The sequence below is a fragment of the Amblyomma maculatum genome, chromosome 11 (assembly GCF_055883805.1).
Source record: "Amblyomma maculatum isolate TAMU_Amacu chromosome 11, ASM5588380v1, whole genome shotgun sequence".
Lineage (NCBI taxonomy): Eukaryota > Metazoa > Arthropoda > Arachnida > Ixodida > Ixodidae > Amblyomma > Amblyomma maculatum.
In genome coordinates, this window is record NC_139354.1 from 96,534,011 (window position 1) to 96,557,996 (window position 23,986).

A 23,986-nucleotide genomic window follows, 5' to 3' on the forward strand; every position below is an offset into this window, starting at 1 on the left:
ATGGAAGCCCTCCGTTCTGCTGATCTCACGCTAAAGCCCCAGAAATGCCACTTCGGGTATACAGAACTCAAGTTCCTCGGCCATGTTGTAAGCGCTGATGGGGTGCGCCCGGATCCCGATAAGACTGCTGCCGTGGCACGGTTTCCCGTTCCAGCTAATAAGAGGACTGCTCAGCGCTTCCTCGGCCTGTGCGCGTATTATCGGCGGTTCATTGCGGACTTTTCTCGGATCGCGGAACCTCTGACGCGCCTCACAATAGACACCTCCTTTGTGTGGAACTCTGAGCAGCAGATGACCTTTTCTTTGCTTCGGGAGCGCCTTCAAACATCCCCTGTTCTGGCGCACTTCGATGAAGCGGCTGACAGTGAGGTGCACACTGACGCCAGTATTATCAGTCTTGGCGCGGTCGTTGTTCAGCATCAAAACGGGTTTGAGCGAGTAATAGCCTATGCTAGCCGCACTTTCTCTCGTGCCTCATAAAAGGAATGCCTTGGTCGTGTGGGCCACTATGAATTTTCGCCCCTATCCTTACGGCCGACCATTTAAAGTCGTCACAGACCATCATTGTTTGTGCTGGCTGGCAAATATGCGAGACCCTTCTGAACGACATGCACGCTGGAGATTACGGCATTAGGAGTTTAACATAACTATTGTTTATAAGTCCGGCCGCAAAGAGGAAGACGCCGACATGCTGTCACGAGCACCCGTTGACACTGGCGATACTGCAGCCGATGACGATAGCGGTTTCCTAGGAGCCTCAGCGCATCTCAGCTCAGGGATTGACAAAGCGCTGATCCAGACATCCTTCCACTCATCGATTATCTGGAAGGCCGTGATACGACCCTGCCTCGACACCTATCTCGGCACCTTAGTTCCTTCTGCATGCGGCAAGGCGACTTGTATAAAAGAAATTCCAAGGGCCAAGAAAGACAGAACTTACCTTCTGGTAGTGCCATGCAAGCTTCCTGAGGATCATCTCCTTACTTGCCTCGATGAACCGACCTCTGGTCATTTGGGTTGCTCACGGACGCTTGCTCGAGTGCGCAACATGTATTACTGGCCAGGACTCTACACAGCTGTGAAACGCTATGTACGAAGCTTTCGCGAACGCCAGCGCCGTAAAACACCACCCCAAAAGCCTGCCGGATTTCTCAAGCCCGTTAAAGCACCCCGAATTCCGTTCGACCAATTTGGCATGGATTTCCTTGGTCCTTTCCCTTTGCCGCAGGCGGGAAACCGATGGATTGTAGTCGCTACTGACAACCTGACTCGATACGCTGAGACAAAGGCAATCCCTCATGCCACAGCGTCCGAAGTAGCAGAGGTTTTCATGCACAACATAGTCTTGCGGCATGGCGCCCCTTCATACGTCATTGCTGAGAGAGGAACAGCTTTCACTTCGCAGCTCATCGACCGCATATTTGAGCTGAGTTGCACGACCCATAGCAAGACCACAGCGTACCATCCACAAAGCAATGGTCTTACAGAAAGATTGAATAAGGCGATTGCGGACATGTCAATGTACGTCGGTGTGCAGCACAAGACCTGGGACGAGGTGCTGCCGTACGTCACATTTGCGTATAATACAGCCTTACAAGAGACAACGCGCTTCACTCCATTTCGACTTGTTTACGAACGCGAAGCTCAGAGCATGCTCGATTCCATGCCTCGTGCCCAGATGACGACCAGCTTTCCTCAGATGCCCAGCAATATGCCATCCGCGCTGAGGAAGCCCGCCAGCTCGCCCGTGTGCGCATCGGGCGGCAGCAGACACTGATGCGCACTGTTACAAACTCCGGCACCGCCAGGTTGACTACAAACATGGAGACCAAGTCTGGGTATGGACACCAGTTCGCCGTCCACGCTTGTCAGAGAAACTCCTTTCCCGCTACTTCGGGCCGTACAGTGTTGCGTCGTGTGAGTGGGCTCAGTTATGAAGCTATCCCAGACGTTGCCACACAACCAAAACGTCGAAAGCCCAGCTCGGACATTGTGCACATTGTGCGACTGAGGCCGTACTACCACCGATAGCGCATGACTACCCGCTGTGACCACTCTCTTGCTTTTCACACCGTTTTTACCGGCAGTCCTCACTTTTTTTCTTTTTTTTTCGGAAGGGGGGTAATGCCACCTAGCGTTGCCATGTGGCGCATGACTGAGGTGTGAAAGGAGGATGAAGTTGAAAGGACGACGAAGTGTCGCTTGCGCGTTTGCGTCTGTGCTGCTTGTCGCCATTGTGCCTGGGTTACCCTTGCTATCACTGGTATCCTTAGTCGCCGTTTACGTGACAATATATTGGGACCGTGTATATGCCAACATTGAACCAGTATTTGCCCCTACTGTCGCCATTTGCTTTGAATAATTGTCAGTCTGACAACTGTGATTTTTTGGCACAGTCATTTCCCAATGCCACCTTGCATATCATCAACCTAAGGACCCGCGAAAACAATGCAAATGAATGAGACAAACAAAACATTTTTTAAAAACAATTTATTGAGAACTCATATGAATCTGAATCCCACGAGGTGACACAAAGACGTGAGGGCTAAAATGTAGTGCAAGTAGAAGAGGCATGGGGTACAGGGTCGAGATGGAAGGGGCTAGTTACGTTGAACTGGTATCAGGTTCAGGGCGCTATATCAGCACATGACCAGGTAGTGCAGGGAGAGGTGGTAGTCTGCATTGCGCATTTGGTCCTGACGCAAGAGGCTGGACATGGGTAGCAGTGTTGAGGCATTATAGTCTTTTCGTGCGAAAGGTGTTGCAGGAATAGAAGGCTGCGCGAGAGGTGCATTCCAGGCAAGGTCCACCAACGATGGAAAGGGCAGTGGACTGTGTTAAGCCTGGTGGTTTGCAGTGAAAGGTCGATGGAGGAAGAGACGAGGTTTAGGAGCTGGGTGAAGCGTAGGTAGTAGGCTGGACACCGCGAAGGAAGCACAACCATTCAAGAATAGTGTTGAGGAGAGTGCCCCGGGGGTATTACAATAACATCTGCACATAAAAGCAGCTAATATCACAATAAGATCTAGACTCAGCTTCTCAACAACTATCCAAACACATATTTGAAGTCTGGGTGCTGTATATGTTTGAGTACAAAATATATATTGAATGCCTATAGGCTCACATTCTTTTTTTAGTGCTTTCTACCATAGGTCTCTGGTCTTGCAAGGTCATGCAGCATCTTATGACGTAGACATTACAAAAATTCCTGCCATTTTTTTGCCATTCACTTGGAGGTGTCGACTTTATGTGCAGCAGTTATTTTCCTGAACATCTGGGCAAAACTCGCGAAATGAATTTTTCAAAACATCGCAAAAAGTAATAAAACCAAATATAAATTGTTTTTTTTTGTCGTGTTTTAGGGAAAATAGCAGGAAATGACGAATTATTCAGTCATAATAAAAAATCTGCTGCAGACGTCCACTCGTTCTTTACTGTGGCTGTTCTAACCTTTATCTCATGTACTTTACCTGCTACTGTTGTACTTCAGCCAGAATGCCTTTCCTTTAAGATGCTTTTTAATTTCCATTTTGTGCAGATAGCTTGCTGCGAAAATGTTGGCGGAAGTTTCAAAAGTGTATTTTATTCAGTGTTACTCTTCAGCTATTCACAGAAAAGGCTGACAATGTCGGAAGTCTGCAGTCATGTGGGTGTGCTTTAGCTTAAGGTTTTCACAGTCATAACAGCTTCTGCAGCACTGGAGAAATTGTGTTGTGAAAGGTTTCATGTAACCTGGCGAAAAGGGACACCCTATATCCACTCAATAAACCCAGTAGCCTTTTTGATGATGTAAAACGTGGGTTTTGGCATCTTGCATTCGTTTTTTACAGGCAAAAGTTGACTGTCTCAGTTAAACCTTGGAGATAAATTATGGATAGGAATCTGACTTCTGTTTCCGTATGAGCCCTGTCCAAGATTCTGCAGGACACTTTTGAAACTGCTTAGCTTCAAAAACGCTTAATTGGGACGATCGATCAATTCGCCCTATGACCATGAATTCATGTGGCAGAATCAGAGCATTGTGTAAAGCACCTATTACTGCAGCTTCATCTGTGTGCAATCAAAACTGTACTGCATTGCTTCCGAGAGAAAGAGAGAGAGAATAGAATAGAAAGGCAGGGAGGTTAACTAGGCGATGCCCAGTATGCTACCATACCGTTGTGGAGGCGAACAAAGGGAGATTATCACAAAATACTGGGTATTCTTCTAAGGTCGGGTGCAACGCAAGCATCATAGCAAGCAGGGCCAACTTCGATATAGCAGGTTCATATTTATGATTTCGCTGGCAAGATAAAACTAAGGGCTTATTTAACGCATATTGTTTTTAATACGGTTTTTTCTCTTAACTGTTGGCATAATGATTTCATATGCCTATACCATTAGGTGTTCGGTATCAAGGTTGCGTTCCACCGCAATAAGTCACCAAATGATCGCTTGAATCTATCTGGGACTTTTGGTAAACTCAAATACCAAATCACGTGGCTCTACTCAGGACCAATCAGACGTGCAGCAGCTAGGTGTCAGACATGACCCTAGATTCGGTATGAAGGTAATTAGGTTTCATGAGCTTGCCTGAGGCCTACCTACCCTTCCAGTTGTAGGTGTTATGCATGAGCATTGAAATACAGCAAAAATTATAAACTGCGCCTCCACATTGAGCATTAAATTTCCTGCATACCGAGCGTGGTAACAGGTCGGTCGGGGCGATATGCGCCCTCTTTGAATGCGCTTATAGAGCATGTCGTTGTGGCTGAAGGACGAAGAAAAAAAATTATCCATGATTACGTTCCTTCCAGATGCGAAATTTGAGCGCAGCTCATAATCTGTTTCAGCTTTTCGATAGACTGAGGCAAATATTTCGAGCAAGACACGTATGTACAAGTACAGACAACGTTTGTTTTTAATTTTTCACACGTATTCCCTCAAGAAATACTCCACTAACGGTTCTTGGCTGTCATGAAAGAAGCTCTGTGGTCGGAGAAATGAAGAGAGCAATTGAGTTATCGGGAAGTGGCACAAAGCAGCGCTTGGACCCATAGGAACGTTGGGCTATTCTATTTTCTCCTCTGTCCGCACGAGGAAGCGGAGGTGGCTCAGCTACAGAGCCAGTAGCAGGCCCGTGCATTTTCTTTACCGTCTTCCTACAGCCACAACAACAACAACAAAGTTGAGCGACGAACAGATAATGAATTGTAAGATGCATAACTCCTTTCTAGATGAGCATGAGATAAGCCTGAATATGGGCTAATAAACAGAAGCAGAGAAGGACACTCCTGCGTCCATCACTGAGGTACCTCCTACACAGAATGACATTTCACCGCCTGATTTGTCGCGTGCATCCGAATTGGCACGAACTAAATATAACTCACCCATTAATACGATACCTCACGGACAGTGAAATAAATTAGCAACACTTTCGAACAAACTGGCGAACTGAGTGAAAGTATCCAATCATAAACATTAATTAGCCATAACAGCCTTGTAAAAGGCAGAACATTGCAGCCAAACAGGCCCTCAGTGTCGTTATTTTATGGCAGGCCCGAACGAAAGAGAGCATTTTACAGAAACAGAAAACAAACCGACAAGCGTAGAACATGGTTGATAATGACATTAAAATCTGCCTGAGTAGACGGCAGCGCCCCCAAGGTATCCATATCACTCTCCATGCTTGTCTCCTTGATGGCGGAAACAAATGGATGCCTCCGATGAAATACTCTGCAAGGATGCATCTGCATCTGGCGATACAGAACGCCCCTAATACTGAGCGTTTTGAAATAATATCTGCAAAGTGGCTGCTGTGTTAACCGCACACATTGCTTCCTATAGTAAGAAGTCCATATACGGTGAAGCCACCCCCTAAATCCTTCCTGAGTAGATTGTGCTGGGTACACTGTGCTAAGTACACTCTCCTGAGAACACTGCGCTGGGTACAGTCCAGACACGTACCCACTAGGAAAATAAAATAATGAGTGAAACGTTTCTATAAGACAGGTTTTCGAACGGGTATACAATGAGATGAAGCAAACCACTTTCTAATCAGTCCGGTATGAAACAGTGAACCAAGTGTGACGAACTAGAAAAGGTGTCATAGTTTGGTTCAGAGCTTACGGCTCTTCGTTCCGTCATTGACTCCCTCGCCCCAATTTCCGCTTCTAACTCCAGCAATGGTATATATTTACGCATATTCGATAGTGCTCGAGACTTTACAAAACACCCGTTATGTCACCTACGAGAAATTAGTAGGGCAAATCCGTAAGATATATGATTTCGCCAACAATAAATGGGAAAACATTATTTATGAGTGTTACCTAGACCTTTTTTCATCCAATGATACTGTGGAAGAGGTTGTGCGGAAAGCCCATCATGAAGGTGTTTTTGTCTCCATCCGCATTTAGAGAACAGGCACAGAGAGTACATTGCGAACACTGGCGATTTAAATCACGACTGTCTCCCGGAAGTATGGCCACTTTCGAAACAACGTCTCCTAAACTAGAACCCCGACATAACATCCGGGTTCTACCCGGGATAGCAATATGTGTCGAGTGTGGCTTAGTATAATTACCTCACAAACCATTTCTTTGTTGCCGCGAAAGCCGATAACCCTGCGTGCGACATCTGTGGTAGCGAAAAAAAGATTTCACAAGTTCCTCGTAGGTGCAAAGCATGAACGCCGAAAACCGATCTCTAATCCCACGCACTAGGCAATCTAGCCTCACGTTCGCCGACGAAGGAAGAGATCCCCGACAGTGACAACGGCGGTTGTCTGCGGCGAAGAACAGCTGGGCACTGCTTCGTTTCCTAAGAGCGTCAAGCCTGCACGCTAAGCTATGACGTAATAGCGCGTGTTTCACTTAGTGACTGGCTTTGCTCTTTTACTCCTCTTTGCTTCATATTCTTTAGAACACTTCGTCCATTTTCATCATTGCCACCTTTCCTCCTCCTGAGGACCAAATGGCTCATTTTATAGTACTGCAAATATACCAGTCCATCATTATTCACTCGCACAAACAAGCACCTTAGTGAAAGTGTCTTTTTTGTGTGTTTCAGCTAACTCAATATAAAGCTAAGATATTTGAAATATGTTTCAAGTGATTGCAAAGCCGAGAACGTGTACACTGCATTTCAGGCAAAAGAAACGTAGAAATATACTGCAACAAAACTCAACACATCTGTTTGCTCCGGGCCGATGAAATGGCTTCGTGCTTATGCCTAGAAGCTATGGGAGCGAACGACTACATGGTGTTCTAGATTACCTAGTATTCTAAAAGCTACACATCAAGTACGCATTTTATTATGTACCTGATTGTGTAACTTCCTATATAGTTACAACGGCCCCGAAAACCGTTTTCTGTAGTTGTTAAAGCGAAAGGAAGGCTAATGAAACGTTATAATTGTAAAACTGCTTTCCGCATTCAATCACTAATATATTTGAGTACGTTTACAATTCTTAATCCGTCTACCCAGGCCCCGATGTAGTAAATTGATGTGAAGGTGTTTTTTGGCGCTCAAGATACTGTATAAAGCTAAATAAGGCAAGACGCCCTCCCAAATACAAAGCTTTTGCCATGGACAGTCACAATACCTCGTGCAGGCTGAGTAAAAGGTTACACACAGAGATTCTTCACAAATAATTGCATGTAGTTGGAAAGTCTTTATAGAGCCCATACAACCCAGAGCATGCACGCAAACAATAAACGTTCTCATGACCCAAGCTACATATCACAGGGTCCTCATTATTTGATGAAAAAAACTGTCTGTAGGCTATCAGTATTGAACACACATATTATGTGTTCTGTTTTGCGCTATGCGTGTATCTAAAACACGTGGCGTTCATTTGTGGTTCCTGCCAAAGCGTCGTAGGGGGTGCAAATGATGTCAAAAGGGCTGTACGTTTGGCCTATTTGTTATGTACACTTGTTATTCCGTTGCTACTCAATCCATGCACATGGCTCAAAAAGACAATGTTGTCTTGATCGCACGTCCAATGAGATCGAATTTGCTGATTTCCATAGGTGCACAAACCGTTTTTATTACAGCATCTTCAGGATTGACTTTGTACACTCAAATAAAGTTGTGCGCAGGGCTCTTTTTATATTTGCAAGAAAGGAGAGAATTGACATAGTGAGAAATGAAACACGTCTACCATCTTTCTTTTCAAATATTTTCTTTCGTGGTTTATGTGTTAATTTCGAGTCGATATCTGCGATTTACAATGTACGCTATCACTGTTACCGTCTAGCTCGACTATCGAGCCCATCAATCATTGGCTCGTGAAGAAAGTTTGCGGCCTGGGAGCCGGTGATGAAATCAAAGTGTCGGAAGTTCTCCTGAGGCATTTTTTGCTGGTAGACAAGATTCGAACCCAGCCTCTTCATGAGATCAGCAGCGTCTTCAGAGCTGGCTACTGAATCTCCCTCAGACCAGAATAATTGCACAGGAACAGCGACGCGTTCCAGAGCGTACGAAGGCGGTGTGGCCTGAAAGTATAAAATTTTATTGCGTTTCGATAATTATAGAAATACATAGCAGTAATCCATAGCACAACATAGTCATTATTTCCAGTGAGAATTATCTTGCATGCACTTTACACACTGTGCTTACGCAAGGTCGACTGAAAGGATAAGAAATGAACCGTTCTCCATTTCATCATCAGAACGTAGGTACAAGTGGTCGACTCCGTGTTGGGCAAAAGCATTGCAGGCCTAGCAAGAGCCAAGGTCATCGGTACCGCATTTCATCCTCAAGTGAAGGAGCAGCCTGAGACGGCTGTTATGCATATGAGGTTAACACTGGATTGAGCCAGATGCTGTGACGTTTTAAATATCTAATACATTTTAGCATAGGCAATGAGCGTACCGCGCTTTCCCCCAAAACCACCGACTTGACATTCAAAAATCTGGTGTGACATTTACCTAATAAAGGTATGTGCCTAATAATCAGCGCTGCCGATAAACTGTACACTACGCCTTCCTTTCACTAAAACCTAACTCAAAGGGTAAAATATAGCGGATCCAAAAAGTGGTGTTACAACTATTACCGTGGCTACTCGATCTTTCGTTCGTATCTATGGGTTTAAGCAATGCTTGAACTCCCCTTTTTCCAGCCATTCTTAGTTCTCCAGAACCCAAGGCAGATGACTAATCAGGGTCAGCCTGCAGTCACCTACGCACAAGTTTTGCAGAGACCATTGCTGCTTAACAAACCCTAAAAGCCATTGCTGTATAAAATTCATGACAGTCGTCACAGCCGCAGCCTTTACAGGCTTACAGTCGCCTGGGTCTAACTCAATGACGTTGAATTCAGATGAAAGTTAAAGCAAGCAAACTTCATGTATATAATTGTAGACTACTAAAGGAAAAAAGTGACGCCGTAAGTGTCATATTTCCCTGCTTTACTCGCGACCACGCCAGCGGCGCAGCTATGGCTAATGACAGCTGTGGCTCTACATAGATGCTGCTGTCCTGCGCCTCAGCGGACGCTATACGAGCTCAGTAATCTACGAAATACGTACATTCAGGAACTCACTTTCCGTGCCCCAAAGCGTAAACACGCAGAGGAGGTTGCCATATTATTAGCCGCTGCAGAATCAAATTCCCGGGTAATCATCACCGACTCCTTGGATGCCGGCCGGAATGTAAACCGAGTATGCATCTCGTGACGTACTGGCACAATTAGGTTCGAGTAGCAAAATCGAACCGGGACGTTTGTCATAATGTGAACGATAGTACTAGCGGGAGTAGACAAAAGCAATACACCAGTCGCCTCAGCTCGCGCGACCAACCATCGAGAATCGCCTTAACAATCGCCACTTGGAGTGTTAGAACTTATCCCGGATATAACTTACAAATACACTGTTGAATTATATCAATTCCAGAATAGCTCTTCTCATCTCCCTGCGTAAGTGGTAACCACAACCGATGAGAGTTAGGTTAGTCACTTTACATCAACGCAGTAGTATTGATGCCCAGCAGTGCTGAAATATTTCAATCCGGCTTTGTTAAACGCAGAGAGCCTGCGTTGCCGGTGCGCGTTATCGGACGTATACAACATGGTTTTGCCAGGCCTCTATATCTCCGCTAACCCCAATTCCCTAACCTACCCAAGAGATCTAGGAGGCTGCCCTGCTCAGTTTCAATATCATACAAGCTAACTATCTGCCGTGGATAGAGCCCGAGCTGCCGCGGAAGCAGCAGGTGTTCCGGAGTAGGGACGACTGCTTGAATGTTTCAGGGTGTGGCCCTTAAAGCATGCCCCACTCTCTATGCAAATTAAATTGAATTAATACTTTACACCACTACCCCCGATTTTCAGCGCAATCATCGGATCTGCGCCGTAAGGCAAGAGGCGAAAGTTGTGTTTAGAAAACGTTTTATCACGTATTAGACATTCACATGAGCGCCGACATATGACCAAAACAGAAAACGTGCATGATCAAGAACAAAGAAAGAGCACTTAAGATACATCCTAAGAAGCAGACTCATCGTAAATCAGTTTTTACTTAGAAAATTTGGCTGTTGGTGCTGATGATATATACAATTTTAATAGCATTGTACAAGGTAGTGCAGACCGCGTAGAATAATTTCCCAAATAAAGAGATAGAAACGTATAGCGCAATCGCATGCACAGTTGTATTGTACCTATGTGTTGCGATGTGTACAGCTTTGAGTTGATATTGATATTTACATTATATTACAGGTACCAATGTGGGTCAAAACCCCCCGGACGCGTGCATCCGACATGTGTGTTTCCACATGTGTTTTGCGACCTATAAAGCTGTGAGTTGACATAGATATTTACATTATATTACAGGTACCAATGTGGGTTAAAAACCACCCGCAACTGTCCATCCGACCCGGAAACAAAAAGGCACGATCATTAGCAAAGGAACTCCAGCTGCCTAAGGTAGAAAAGTTCCTGAGGAGAAAACTTACGTTCTCCTTTCGTTGACGCATCAGGACAGGGAAAAGCGCACATTGGCGCCGGCTCGATGCCACAGCCACGCAGCAATTGCGCCATATTGTGAAAGTGCCAGCTACAATCAGCAATCGGGCAAAGCCACCGTGAGGACATCTACCATTTATCACCCTATTTCTATTAACTTTTGTTTTAGCTTCAAAATGTGCGCGATACGGCGCTTTTCCTTTAATCTAAACCAGTTTATGTTCATATATATGTTCTGATTGATTTATAGGAAGGGAAAAGCGCGGTAACTGTCTCACTTGTTTTCTGTGGACACCTAAACAGCGCCGTAAGGGAAGGGAGGAAGGTGGGAGTGAAAGTAGAAAGAGAGAAAGAGTAGACGTAGTCTCATATATACGTTCATAGTAGATCAATACTACTTATCCCAACACCGAAAACATGTTCGAATCCTCTGAGTTCAGTTTTTCATACTTTTTTTCAATTCACAGCATTCAATTAAATTACATCTTTCCTGGGGTGTGTTCCTGTTTAGGTTCAATATGTAATGTTTTTAGTTCTAAAAAGCCGTAAACCCGCCACGAACAGACTGTAATGGTTTTGTTAGCTTTAACTTGGTGAATGAAAGCCAGCGAAGAGAAAGAAATTGAGGGACACCATAGTTGGGACAATTAATTTACGCATTTTAAAGCTTGCCATTCCCGTCGCGAGGTTTAAAGGTCTATTCACACTTGCGACTAGATGAGGTCGCGCGACTACCAGCCGCGCGACCAGAGGCTAGGAGCTCGCCACTACCGATGTTCACACTTGTGACTGTCGCCTTCTCGTTCGTCAGGCACAGTTGGGAGCGATGACAGCGAACGTCGGTAGCTCCCACTTGGCAGACACTTCAGCTTTTTCAGGCAAGCCAGTACGCATGCCGCGCTCTCGTGTTTTCAGGAGAATGCCGACGACGAATAGACTGTGTCGATCACCGCGTGGTACCAATATAAAACGTTGCGGCTGCATGAAAAACCCATTTCTCAAAAGTTCACGGTGCTTACCGTATAGTCCGAATATCTTTCCAATCTCCTCCCAGGCCATATCCTTCTCCCTGCCTTTGAATTCCGGGTGCCGCTTGTTGAAAAGGTAGGGGTATTCTTCAATTGCATTGAGAAGGTGCTCGATCGAGTACTCCGGGACCTCGCTGATTGGTGAAATGGTTTGCGACTAGTAATCGCGCGACTAGAAATTCGAGCAGTGCCCGAACGGCCCGCGGCAGTCGCTTTTCGACCGATGCGACCATTTGCGACTGCCGCTTTTCGACCAAAACGGTCGTGCGACCGCTGCTAGTCGCAAGTGTGAACGGGCCTTAACAAATACCAAGCCTTTCCTTTCTTAAAGCCTTGTTTAACAATTTGCAATAAACAATATGAAAACCTGTTTTTGAAGTGGTTAGGTGTAGGTGTCCATGATTTTATAGTGTCCACCTAAAAGCAAAAAGCATCTTATGTTCCCAAAACCATAATTTAGCCGGCTGCGGTCGGGTTTGGTGTTCACCGACTCGAACCAGACCGCCAACGGCTGCGCTTCGAAATTATGGAAAAACAACCGCGGATTGAAAGGTGGTGTTATAGATGCTATCGCCGGAACACCTACAGCTTTAGCTGTGAGCCTTCCTATGATTGACGCGCGCCCCAATGCGTTCGGTATCGCAATACCCCTGCATTCTCTCTCCGTCTAAAAAAACCTTCCTCTCCGCTCAACTTCCTTTTCTGACGGCGCGATCTCCATCCTTTGTTGTCGTCTAATGGCGTGCTCTTCAGTAGATGCTCTACAGTAGTACAGGCGTAATGAAGTAACTGAGGCGTGAAATCCAAGGAAAATACCTTCGGTTAAAATCCGTATCAAACATTTACCTCCAGTATAACCAGAAAATGAGATCTGCATGGTAATAAAAAAGTAGTACTTCACTACGGGGTGCTTTGCAAGAAAAGCGTTTCCGTCTAATATGAGCATTGAAATGTGGAAGTCAAGCACGACAGAAAGGTCAGTTGGTGAAGTCTTACGAATGATAGGCATACCAGTGGCGACAGGGGAGACATCTTCTACTCCTGTACCTGTTATGCATGCGATTGTGTCGCTCGCCCCTTCGGTTGCTGAACAATGCTTATCGACGCCTTCTTTTTGCGCGTCGTGAAGTGTTGAAAGCAAAAGTGGCAGCCGGATATCGCGTAAGTATAGGTCAGGCCGGCTTTCGCTCCGAGAACTCTATTCGACAGCCTTGGTCTTGTGAACTATGGGAGAATAGGCAAACGGTTTTGAGAGATGTCCTGAATGTACGTAAGCTGCAATGTATCTCAGGGACCATTCTCAAGGAATTACTAGCTTTAAAGAAAATATTATCAGGAACTTTTGAGCACACGCACCTTGTTGCACAAATGTTCAAATACAAAAGCTAATTAAGAAAAGCTTTATAGCCGGGCAATGTCTTCAACATACAATTATGGCCTTATTCTATAGACCACAAATTAATGCAAGGAAACCAGCCAATTAACGTTTAACGGAAGACCTTATAGCATTGATGATAGATGTGAATAAAAGAAAAATTGCACATAATTTTCTCACCTGGCCGTAAATATTTTTATTTTGAATTAGCCCATGGTCATACATCACAAAATTCTTGGCCCTGTAAATCTAAAAAAATCAAAAGAATGTATGAGGTGAAGAGTATACAAATTTATTCATATTTCGTCATGCAGAAACAAGATATCCGTTTGTGTGCAAAATAGTTCGTATTCTTAGTAACTTTTATGACTTCGGAATAGAATTGTATTGGGCCCGCGAAAGAATGTAAAGGTTGGCGCAATTCGTGCCTAGTGCCTATTAGACATTGCACGTTCCGAACCGCGACGTTTAAAGGCAATCCTCAAGAGATTTTTTTCCTAAATTATAATCGCCACTCTACAAAATGTAGTGTGCCTTAGGACTGAAAAGAATTGCTTTTACTGAGGTAACAGGATTGTCTTATATAAGTACTGCCATGAATCGTGACAGGTTTAGGATTTTGTTTTTAATGCAGGTGGAACTTTCTAAGACACTAGAGCCATGTATGAGATAATAATATAGCCGAGCAAATGCATGTATACCGCTTTATCTAAGAATAAGTAATATCTTTATTGAACTTTATCAAATTATGCAAAAATAAGACATTTCCACTTAGTCATAGCAAGAAATCGGGAACATCAGATACCTGTCTTCATTTTGCAGGCTTAAGAAATAACCTGACATCGTCCACGTCCATCTTACGTACATACTAGCGTTAGCAAAAGCCAAAATCGAATCGATATGTTTCGTTTAAGACTAATTGATCTGTGAACAAAATGAAGAAAGCACCAGCAATCGACGTAATAGCCTTGCCTCCAACCTGAATATTTTTCACACACTCTTCTCTTCCGCCCGTATTCATTTCATCGAAACATTCTTGCTAATGGAGACAACCACAAGGCACTAAAAGCAATTATTGAGACGAAGAAAACAATCATCATTCATAACTGCTTTTGCTTGTTTCTGGCATTACGTTTTATAATCACACACAAATTTTGCATTAAGTCTAACTATACAAGGGAAACTATTGGGAACACAAATCAACAAATACAGCTCCTGGAGGTTCTTTGCGGATTGTATAGGTTATTGTTAACAGCTCATATGAACGGAATGTGGTTTTCTTCCCCTGCGAATGAGAGGCTTGTGTACCTGTAACAGCACTGACAGCGAGAACGCAGAAATGCAGTCATATTTGGTTCAGAATGTGTTCTGTATTTTGTGTAGTTTTGATTACTTTTATGTTCTCTAATTCTTAATCAGGTTCGCCTGATATGCAGCTGCAGCAATGCTAATACATGTCAATGGGAACCAATTGGCCCCCTTCGCAGCTGATCACTTCACCAGGTATGTAAAAAAGCAGCCTGTCCATACGCCTCAGTGGCCGATGTAGCCTCCTTCATTTTGAAACGATTCGTCCTTCACGGCGCATCTCGCGAACTGCTCAGCGACAGAGGACGCGTCTTCTAATAAGGCGTAGCCAAAGCTCTGCTTAGCAAGTGCAACGTCATTCATTGATAAAGCACCGCCTGCCATCCGCAGATTAACTCTTTATAGAACGAGCTATTCGTACGCTTTGCGATATGCTTTTTAACTACGTATTCTCCGACTAATCAAACTGGTATCTCGTTCTTCCACATGTCATCTACGCCTACAATGCTGCAGTGCAGTCGAATACTGGCTTCTCTCAGTCCTAAGCTCTTTACGGCCGCCACCTTTCTGCTCCACTTGCTATTCTCTCGTACCAACCTGATGCATATCAATATACTCCACTATCGCAACCTGCCTGACACTCTGTTGAGTGTCGCCAAATTGTCCGCTCCCTCACCACTGACACCCAGTATCACCAGACATCACGCCACAACCGTCATCAACGACTCCACACTTTTTCTCTTGGAGACTCGCATGGCTCATGATTTCATGCAGTAATCCGTATCTCCAGAAACCTTTATACCAAGTTTCATTGTTTTTACGGAGACGTCGAACGCACCACGTCGGTTAATTATCAGATGGAAGCTCTGACACCCACTGCGGATCTTCGCCGGCAAGAAAGTGAGACTGTTCATGTCCAGTGCCTTAAACCGTGTAATGACTCTACCATCTTGCGGACGGTGTAATGCGCCAGCATGACGGCTCTTCTCCGCGGGGCAATTAGAACGAGGAATAAGTTTCTTGAAGAACGTCTGAACGTTATAGTGAGCGGTATTGCGATCGCTTCTGTGTGTTCTCGGACATGACCTGTCTGACCACGGACCGCTGCCGTCACTGCCCGAGTTGTCCTAATGCGTTCTAATAAACCTTCAAGTAACAATTAAAAAAATTATAGCGCACTCCAGAATCGGCATTGTCGTAATGCGAAAGCTCGGATGCTGCTGTTGGTTGTTTCTGGTTGCTTCTAGTTGCTTAATTCACTTCTGGTTTACCCATTGTAGCCTTTGCTACTTTCACATTATGTGCCAATTTCTTCCTATGCCCTTTTTCGGCTATACTTCATTGTTGCGTGACGTCACATCCTTAACATCGTATTAATTGACTTCTTGTTTACCCGGTTTAGTCTTTGATGCTTTCAAATTGCGTGCCAATCCTTTCCTATGCCTTTTTGTGGCTCGACTTCAGGTTGCGGGACGTCACATACTTGACGCCACCTAATTGACTGATTTATTTAACTATTTATACATTCAAATGTGATGCCAAATCATTGGCTAATATTTCCCTTTTCCTTTTAAATGTTTTGTCTATAATTAATTACCTAACTAACGTATTGGCCAAATATGTTTAGGACAACAGTACGTCACCTTCTATCGATCTCAACCACTCATTAATCTGTATCACTTCTCAATTACTCACAACCATTGCGGACACCATATTGCGAACCGTTCGGTGGACGCTTTCTGCGGAGAGATATTTGTGAAGATAGAGCTTTAATGTTTTCGCTATAATAATTGTACTTAACTGAGAGAGTGCCGGTTACGGTGCCGTACTGCCCAGACTGATTATCTAATGAACTCAAGCACTTTGATTTTATGAGCGCTCTGATTCTCATCTTTCGAGAACTAGCAAACGTAGAATTTAGATATAGAGAAGGAATGCTGTTACTGGATTCATAAGCATCACTTTGAAGCGCAATATTCACGGCATAATTCTCAAGCATTTACTGAAGCAGAAGAAATAAATGTAGCTGGTTGATTGTTTTAGGTAACGGATCGAAATCATTTTTTTTGACACGCGGTAGTTTGAAGAAAGGGCTCGAAATTCAAGCTTGAATGTAAGTGCCATTTGTGTATATCTCCTGGAATGTAAGTGCCATTTGTGTATAGCTTTCTCCTTGTTATAAGGTAACAGGTTTTCATGCATAAAAAGGCATCAGCAAATAAAGTGTCTAGTGCATCAAGTCCACAGTTTTACTCAAAATTTTGCTCTAACCTGTACAAAGTGCCGCAGGTTTTGAAACGATGTACCGATGGGAGCGTGGGACAAAATTACTGGAGACCTCGTCTGAAAAAAATCAATTTTTTATTTAGACAAAATCAAATTTGAATCCGAGGTTTTTGAATTTATAATTGTAATTCAATCGCTTTCCCCAGGAGTGATTAGCACCGTTTGTCTCTTCATTTACTAACGATCCGAATATTTGATTTAAAATATTCACCACCAAGATTTACCAACTCCCATCGAGTGCAACCAAGATATCCATTGGTAAAATACATTTTCGGTATTTTGGTATTTGGTATTTTGGTACTTTGGTATTTTGGTACTTCAATGAGCGCAATAAACTAAAAACCTGAATGATTTGTATCACTGGAAACCTTGTCACATGACTGACATTACTCGCCGCTGAGGAGGCTTCAATCTCTATGCCTAAAATGATTTTTGGCACTCTTTGCGCAGCAACAATCGAATTAAATACAGATTATCCATTGACGTTGCTGTAACATAACGCTATAGTTATACTAAGACTAAATGTATAAATTATTAAATTTCTAAAAACTTTTTGAGCCCAAGGTTTACTTGCTTGAATGATCTTACGTATCATGCTTGGTATTTTGTACCTTCTAAGAGCATTCTGATGCCCTCTACCTTCTCAGTAAAAAGAGAACGATTGAATATAAAATTCAGAAGTCAAATGATCACTTTGTTGACTTTACTACTAACTACAGGGGCGTTGATATAATTACAGGCTACCTTGTGATGTTTCATAGCCAAAACACCATTCTTGTAAACACAATATCAAGGACGAAAAAAACGCCCTTCTTTGGTGCTTGTTATTGATGCTGATTATTGCTTCTCTCTTACACAAGAAAGATCAAGTGCAACTTCTGCCCCAAACCTCGTCCTCTTTGTGTGCATTAATGGCAGAACATTGTACAACAACATTGTCGTTTAAAGAGGGATGCATATCAGCTATATTTGATACTGCAATATGAACGTTTTCTAGGACTACACGTTGTGGTCTCTAATGCAAATCATCAAGAGTTGGGGTAATTTTACGTTTGGGGAGGCAAAAATGTTTTCTTATTGGCGTTCTCAGCAAGTTTTACTTTCTCGTACATCGCGCCTTATTGATTATAAGTATAATTTAAAGAAATTGGCAGCAGCATATGTTCCTCTCTTGCAGTAGATGCAATAGCGCGTATAAATTCAATCTTCATTTCTCGAAATTCTGGTATCGATGAACTAGAGCAATGTTTTGCAAAGAGACGTATTTACCTGGTTTTGATTGGGGAATGAAAGGGTCTGTATATCGTACTCTCGTCAGGTACCTCACATTATAATTAACGGCATGAAATTAGAAGTTGTTCATATAGTTAGAATATCTATCGAAAAGCACCATCCAATCCCTAGCAGATGACTGATTAGTGGAAAGAGAAATGGCATGACGCCAACCGTTTGACATCCCGCCCGTATTTTTCCGAAGTGTTGTTCTTAATGCTTGGTTAAGGCAATGCCCACGCATATGGGAATGAACGAGCCATGTACGCTCTGCACAGAAGGTAATCTAGGCCATCTTCCCATTGAAGAGGCACGCTCGTTATCATGTAAGTAAAAAAAAATTCTAGTCACTTACTGACACTTCCGGTGCACTATTGCGAGAGCAGTGGTGTTAGAGTAGCTGTGCGAATCTGTTACGGTCTTCCTTCTGTGGCTGAAATATTTACCACATCTGCATGTTGGTTTGGCCGCTCCTAGCGGTTTGCGTGGCCAAGTAGTAGTCCGTGCTGATGAACACGAATTATCTCTAAAAGCCCCGTTGTTGCGGTTCCGCTTGCAGAACCGTAGGGCGTAAATGCCTCATTTGTAAATTCACATTCTTTTGCTGTAGATCTATGTACTGCGCTCAGTTCTCAGCGCTCCGTCACTCCCCTTCCGACCTCCACGAGAAGCCGGCGCATTACTCATCGCACTAACTGTGCGTCTTTATTTCTTCTCCACATATCCTAACATCTGTGAAGGAGGAGGAAGTTTATGTGTAGGCTCGCTAAATATACCGCTATAGGAAAAAGGAATCCTGCCGTTTAACAAAGAGGAGTGCGCAATCTGCGCTGATGTTTCCCATGCATTCACGAGATTTGAGATAGATGTTTAAGAAAGTCCGAAATGTTTAATCTTTTATTTGTCTGCCCCTGACGGTCAAAATCAACCGCAAAACGTTTGATGCGAAACATAAAGCAAATGACTGCGTTTGGGTGACTCCCTTACGCGTTTCCTAAATGGTAGGTCACCTTTTACGGTGACCTAGGCTCTAATGCCATTCCCTTCGTTTCAAGCAAGTATATGTCCTGGCATTACCGATGAACCACGAAGGAACATTTTTGTTTATTCATTTTAGAGATGCACCTTTGAGGAAGGAGAATGTCATGAAAGGGAAATTATTACAGGTAGCTCGTAGGACTGGCCAATTCAGCTACTACTCCGGCAAATGCAATTATTGCACCTCTAGAGAGCATTGAAAGTAATGTGTTTATCATGCGCAAATTTACACGAGAGCCTCTGTGATTGCAATAATCTAATCGAACCGTACTGAAATATTATATGCGCAGGAAAATACCTGATGGCCAGGAATACCGTTGCATACTGAGGCCGTGCAGGCGTCTAGGGTTTCCATTCAGTGGTCGTTAACGTTGAACGCAGTGCCTTACCTTGTTAAACTGCTGGGGACTGCTGAGCAGTGGCAATATGTAGAGCAAAGAACACGGCATTCCTTGAAATACGTTGCAGAAAGATTCCAGGAATTCTCTCGGAGGGTCAGGAAGATAGAGATAGCCGCTGTTTCCGAAGGGGTCAACAAGAAGCTGTGAAGAATATATTCTGAGCATTAGAGAAAAATAAACCGTTGCGCATCTAAATTATATGGCCCCTTGTTGATAACGTTTTCTGGTACAGCAGTTTTGGGGAGGTTAAATATACCTTTTACTTTTCGGTGGTAAGTGGTAAACATGAGAATAGGATGTCTAAGAGGCCAAAAGTGATTTCTTGAACAACATATTGAGTTCGTCTTATGAAAAATAAAGCCTGAATCTTAGAGACTGTCTCAAATATTGATATTAAGTCCCAATTGCGAAATATTTGCTCATCTACTACCTTTGTCAACTATAGGTCGTCGAATGTTGCAATCGAAGGAAACTAATTGTCCAATAAAATACTACGCTCTAAATTTTCTACAATTACTTTTGACATGACTGCTTGTGTTACGTGGGCAGTGAATAAATTCCACAACACTGTTGCTGTTTTACTTCCTGCAAACTTAGGTTGCAGTACATCATGGTCATTACAGAAATATCAAAGTCACTCTTGCCGCATTACATGGACCAGAAAAGGGTGTTCAATATACAAATATCAAAGACAATCTTTCCAAAAAGCACCATGTTTAAAAGCGCTGAAGCGTTAAGGAAAACAGCATATGATAACTCCAGCCGGCTAATATTAAACTGTGAAGCGCATTTAAAGGAACAATTCTGCGTTCTATTGCATTTTGGATGCATTTTCCGCTTTGGGCCACCTTTGAAAGTTTTTGTCAATGAAGGCTAGTGTAGCTTGTAAATTCTTATCTAAGAGGAGGCAAATAAGCTTTTTTATTTTGCGTGCTTGCTCCTACTCTTGCATTCGGTGTCTATTTAGACACACAGAAGCGAGATTTGGCATCAAAAATGACGCTCCTAGAGAGCGGACTTTTTCTGTGGTTTAACTGCTGTACTTGAAGCTCCACCGAGAGTCGTATAATAAAAGGTCCCAATAATGGCCAAGCAACTAAAACTGCCGATTTAAGTATAACTAAACTGTTGTTTCTGAAACGAGTTTTAGGATAACTTCATTTTTTGATTTGCAGCCCCGTTTGGCAGTGCATCCAGCACCGAAAGATGCTGAAGTGAACTATGCGTGCGCAGACAAAAGCAAGGATTGTTTTGATGTATGCGGAAAGTCTTTCTCTCCAGTCAAGTGTCGAAGTTATGCTCTTTAAACATCAACATTTGACGCAAGTTTAAAAACAAAATTTCTGTAATTTCTATAGGAATGTCTCTAAACTAACTTTTACTTGTGACATTTTGACTTTTTTTAACTTCTGTATGTGTAAGAATTGTGTAGGTTCCACTGAGTGCATTGTAACCATGCACAGAATCATTCGAGATTTTAATTTCCTCTATTATTTGAGGAGGTACAATACACGTCAAGAATAGAACCACAGCCATCTCATAGCATTGTTTATCAACGTTCCACTGGGAACCGATAATGCAGTCCAGATACTAGAAGCATTCAATTCCAAATTGTTTCTAAAAATTATTAAAAGAGATCAATATCTTGCGAAGGTATTATAACTCATGCGGCCCAGCTCAGTCTGCAGAGTAACCACTGCAGGCTATCTTTCATTTTAAACAGTAAAGTGTCATACGTAAGAAATGATTTCAAGTTTGTGCGAGGTTTTAAAAGACGTCAGTATGCTGAAAATATTTACCTTTCTTCTTTTATTGATTTTCTTTAAAGATTTTGACTTACGTCTCATTTATACAGCTAGTCTGAATACAGGACATCTTAAGGTGTCATAGCATCCCGTTAAAGAATGCCAGTCTTTATTCTTATTTAAAGCCCTTCCATTCACACTGAACACAAAATCCAGAAACATTTCGCGGATAAATCAACACCGACTGATGATCTCCTCGCGCACGAAGACTAATGTCATAATTCCGTTCATTTTCTGCCCTAATGAATAACCTTCGACTCCACTTCTCTGTCAGTTACGACATTTTAGCAACGGGCGTAAGAAGATATATGCTCTTATATTTCACCTATTCTTAAGACAATTTTCCTCATAATTCGATGCATCTTCACTTTACACTTGTTCACTTGTTAATAGAACATCGGGAAGCTTGTTTCATAGTGCAAATGATGAATCGATTCCTTCGAAGTAGCAGCTCCACCCTTTTGACACCAGCACTTGCTTCAAATTAGTAGAACATGTGATGTTTTTGCAATTAGTTGGTTCCTAGCATCTCTGCTCGGCATGGCGTTTGGAAATCATACTCATATAAAACAAAGCTAGGGTCTCGTAAGAATAAACAATAACATCTTAGTCCGCCACGGCCTACGGCCTACCTATTTGCAATCTAGTATCCAGCAAGGTGACTCAGGCTTCTACTCCCCGAGCTAAAAGAAATAACTTTTCAGTGTAGTACTCTGAAATGGATTGAATCTGTCCTGACTAATCACTTCTAATTTGTTACAGTGAGAAATAAAACTTCTCGCTTACACCTTTCTGCATTGTATCGCATAAGGATCTGCGATTGAACCCCTTTTACTCATTATCTTGATAAATAACATTTCATCCATAATAAGCTCCAATATTTTGCAGATGATTGCGCTATTTCCGACAGATGTAACTAAAGCATTTACCATGAGTTTTGCAAATAGATCCAACTGTTCTATGAAAGTTGTCTAGCGTATGGGAAAAGAGCTGAAGACTAACATGTGTAAAATTATCAGTGTATCTCAGACAGATAAGGTTCGTCACGTTACTGCATAAATATAATTGCTTTAGAATGCCTTATCTCAGAAAAATAATTCGGCGTTATGAAGCATTGAAACTGCCCGGGATACCAATATATATATTATTAATACTGTTAATCACATGCCCCTTTACCTTCGCAGTAGTTTCTGCTCTGTTCCGTCTTGCCTAAAACATCTGTTCTGTATACACAAGTATGGCCGGAACTCGAGCACGTGTCATCACTATGGGACACGGCTAATATGAGTTTATGAAATTCTTTTGAAAGTGTTCAACATAATTTGGTTTGGTTTGGTTTGTGGGGTTTAACGTCTCAAAGCGACTCAGGCTATGAGAGACGCCGTAGTGGAGGACTCCGGAAATTTCGACCGCCTGGGGTTCTTTAACGTGCACTGACAACGCACAGCACACGGGCGCCTTGCTTTTCGCGTCCACCGAAAAGTGGCCGCCGAGGCCGGGATTCGATCCCGCATCCTTGGGAACAGTAGCCGAGCGCCGTAACCACTGCGCCACCCCGGCGGGGCGTTCAACATAATTTGACTTCCTATATTCTTCTTAAGTTGGACTGAATAGCCTGCACGTCAGCGATCAAAATCAGCCCTCTTCTTCGTCTCTACCATTACGGCTGAAATCTTTTGAGCCATTTAATAAACCTTTTGCCAATTTCGTGCTTATAGCGAGCTAATTATAAAGTCACTTTGTGTTCCCATCGTATTCACAACATTCCAAAGTCGGTATTTGTTGCCCCATAGAAACACGTTTTCTAGCAATTACTCCTGTGACATAAAGGGAATGAAACCGCCTTGCCAGTAAAGTATTGTTGATGATAACGTAACCTTTCGCCGTTCTTTAGCTACAGCTTTATATTAGGAGAAGTTTGTTTCTATAACGATTTCCTGCCTTCAATGCTACTCTGTATTACATTGTTACCACTTTACTTTCTAATTCCCATGGATTTGACAATAAATAAATAGAAAATAAAAGCTTGCCATTTCAGCTGCTTCAAATAAACAGAAAATGCATATAGGAGCTAAGATCGGTACTACTGAAGGAAAACATTGCTTTCATCTGACTTCATTAGCTTTGACTGAACTTGAACGATTATGAGAAGGGTAAAAGGAAAAGACTGAGACCAGGGGAACAAGCAAATATTCTTATAAATGTACACGGAATGCGCAATAGCCAGCTTTTTGTTCTCAGTGTGAATTGGCGTATAGGAAAAGGCACAAACCAACCGCGATATATGCAAGTTGGGGTTATAGAAGCTAATAACAGCTAGAAGGCTAGCAAAAAAAGCGGCAACCATTTTTGTTACAACAATGATACTTCAAGCAATTTTAATAACATCAGAGAAGGAGATATTACACTTTATGCCTACTTTTCACGCTCTACTGCAATCCTATTAAAGACTATTAAGAAGAAGATTTGGTCAATGTCAGCATGTGCATTGTGGCGTCTCAGTACATAGTCATGATGCCTTGTGCCACGAAA

The 23,986-nt window shown here is 43.0% G+C and overlaps 1 protein-coding gene across 1 annotated transcript in view; it reads right to left on the bottom strand.

Moving 5' to 3' along the window:
* Positions 1-8,228: 8,228 nt before the first annotated feature.
* The window catches only part of LOC146174448 (lipase member N-like), a 41,342-nt gene continuing 25,584 nt past the window's right edge, over positions 8,229-23,986 (bottom strand). Inside the window, exons 6-9 of the mRNA XM_084585395.1 lie at positions 19,638-19,790; positions 16,924-16,995; positions 13,525-13,593; positions 8,229-8,477 (exon numbers count right to left, since the gene is read on the bottom strand). Of these exons, the coding sequence (XP_084441521.1) occupies positions 8,229-8,477; positions 13,525-13,593; positions 16,924-16,995; positions 19,638-19,790 (543 nt within the window). The remainder of the gene's footprint in view (positions 8,478-13,524; positions 13,594-16,923; positions 16,996-19,637; positions 19,791-23,986) is intronic.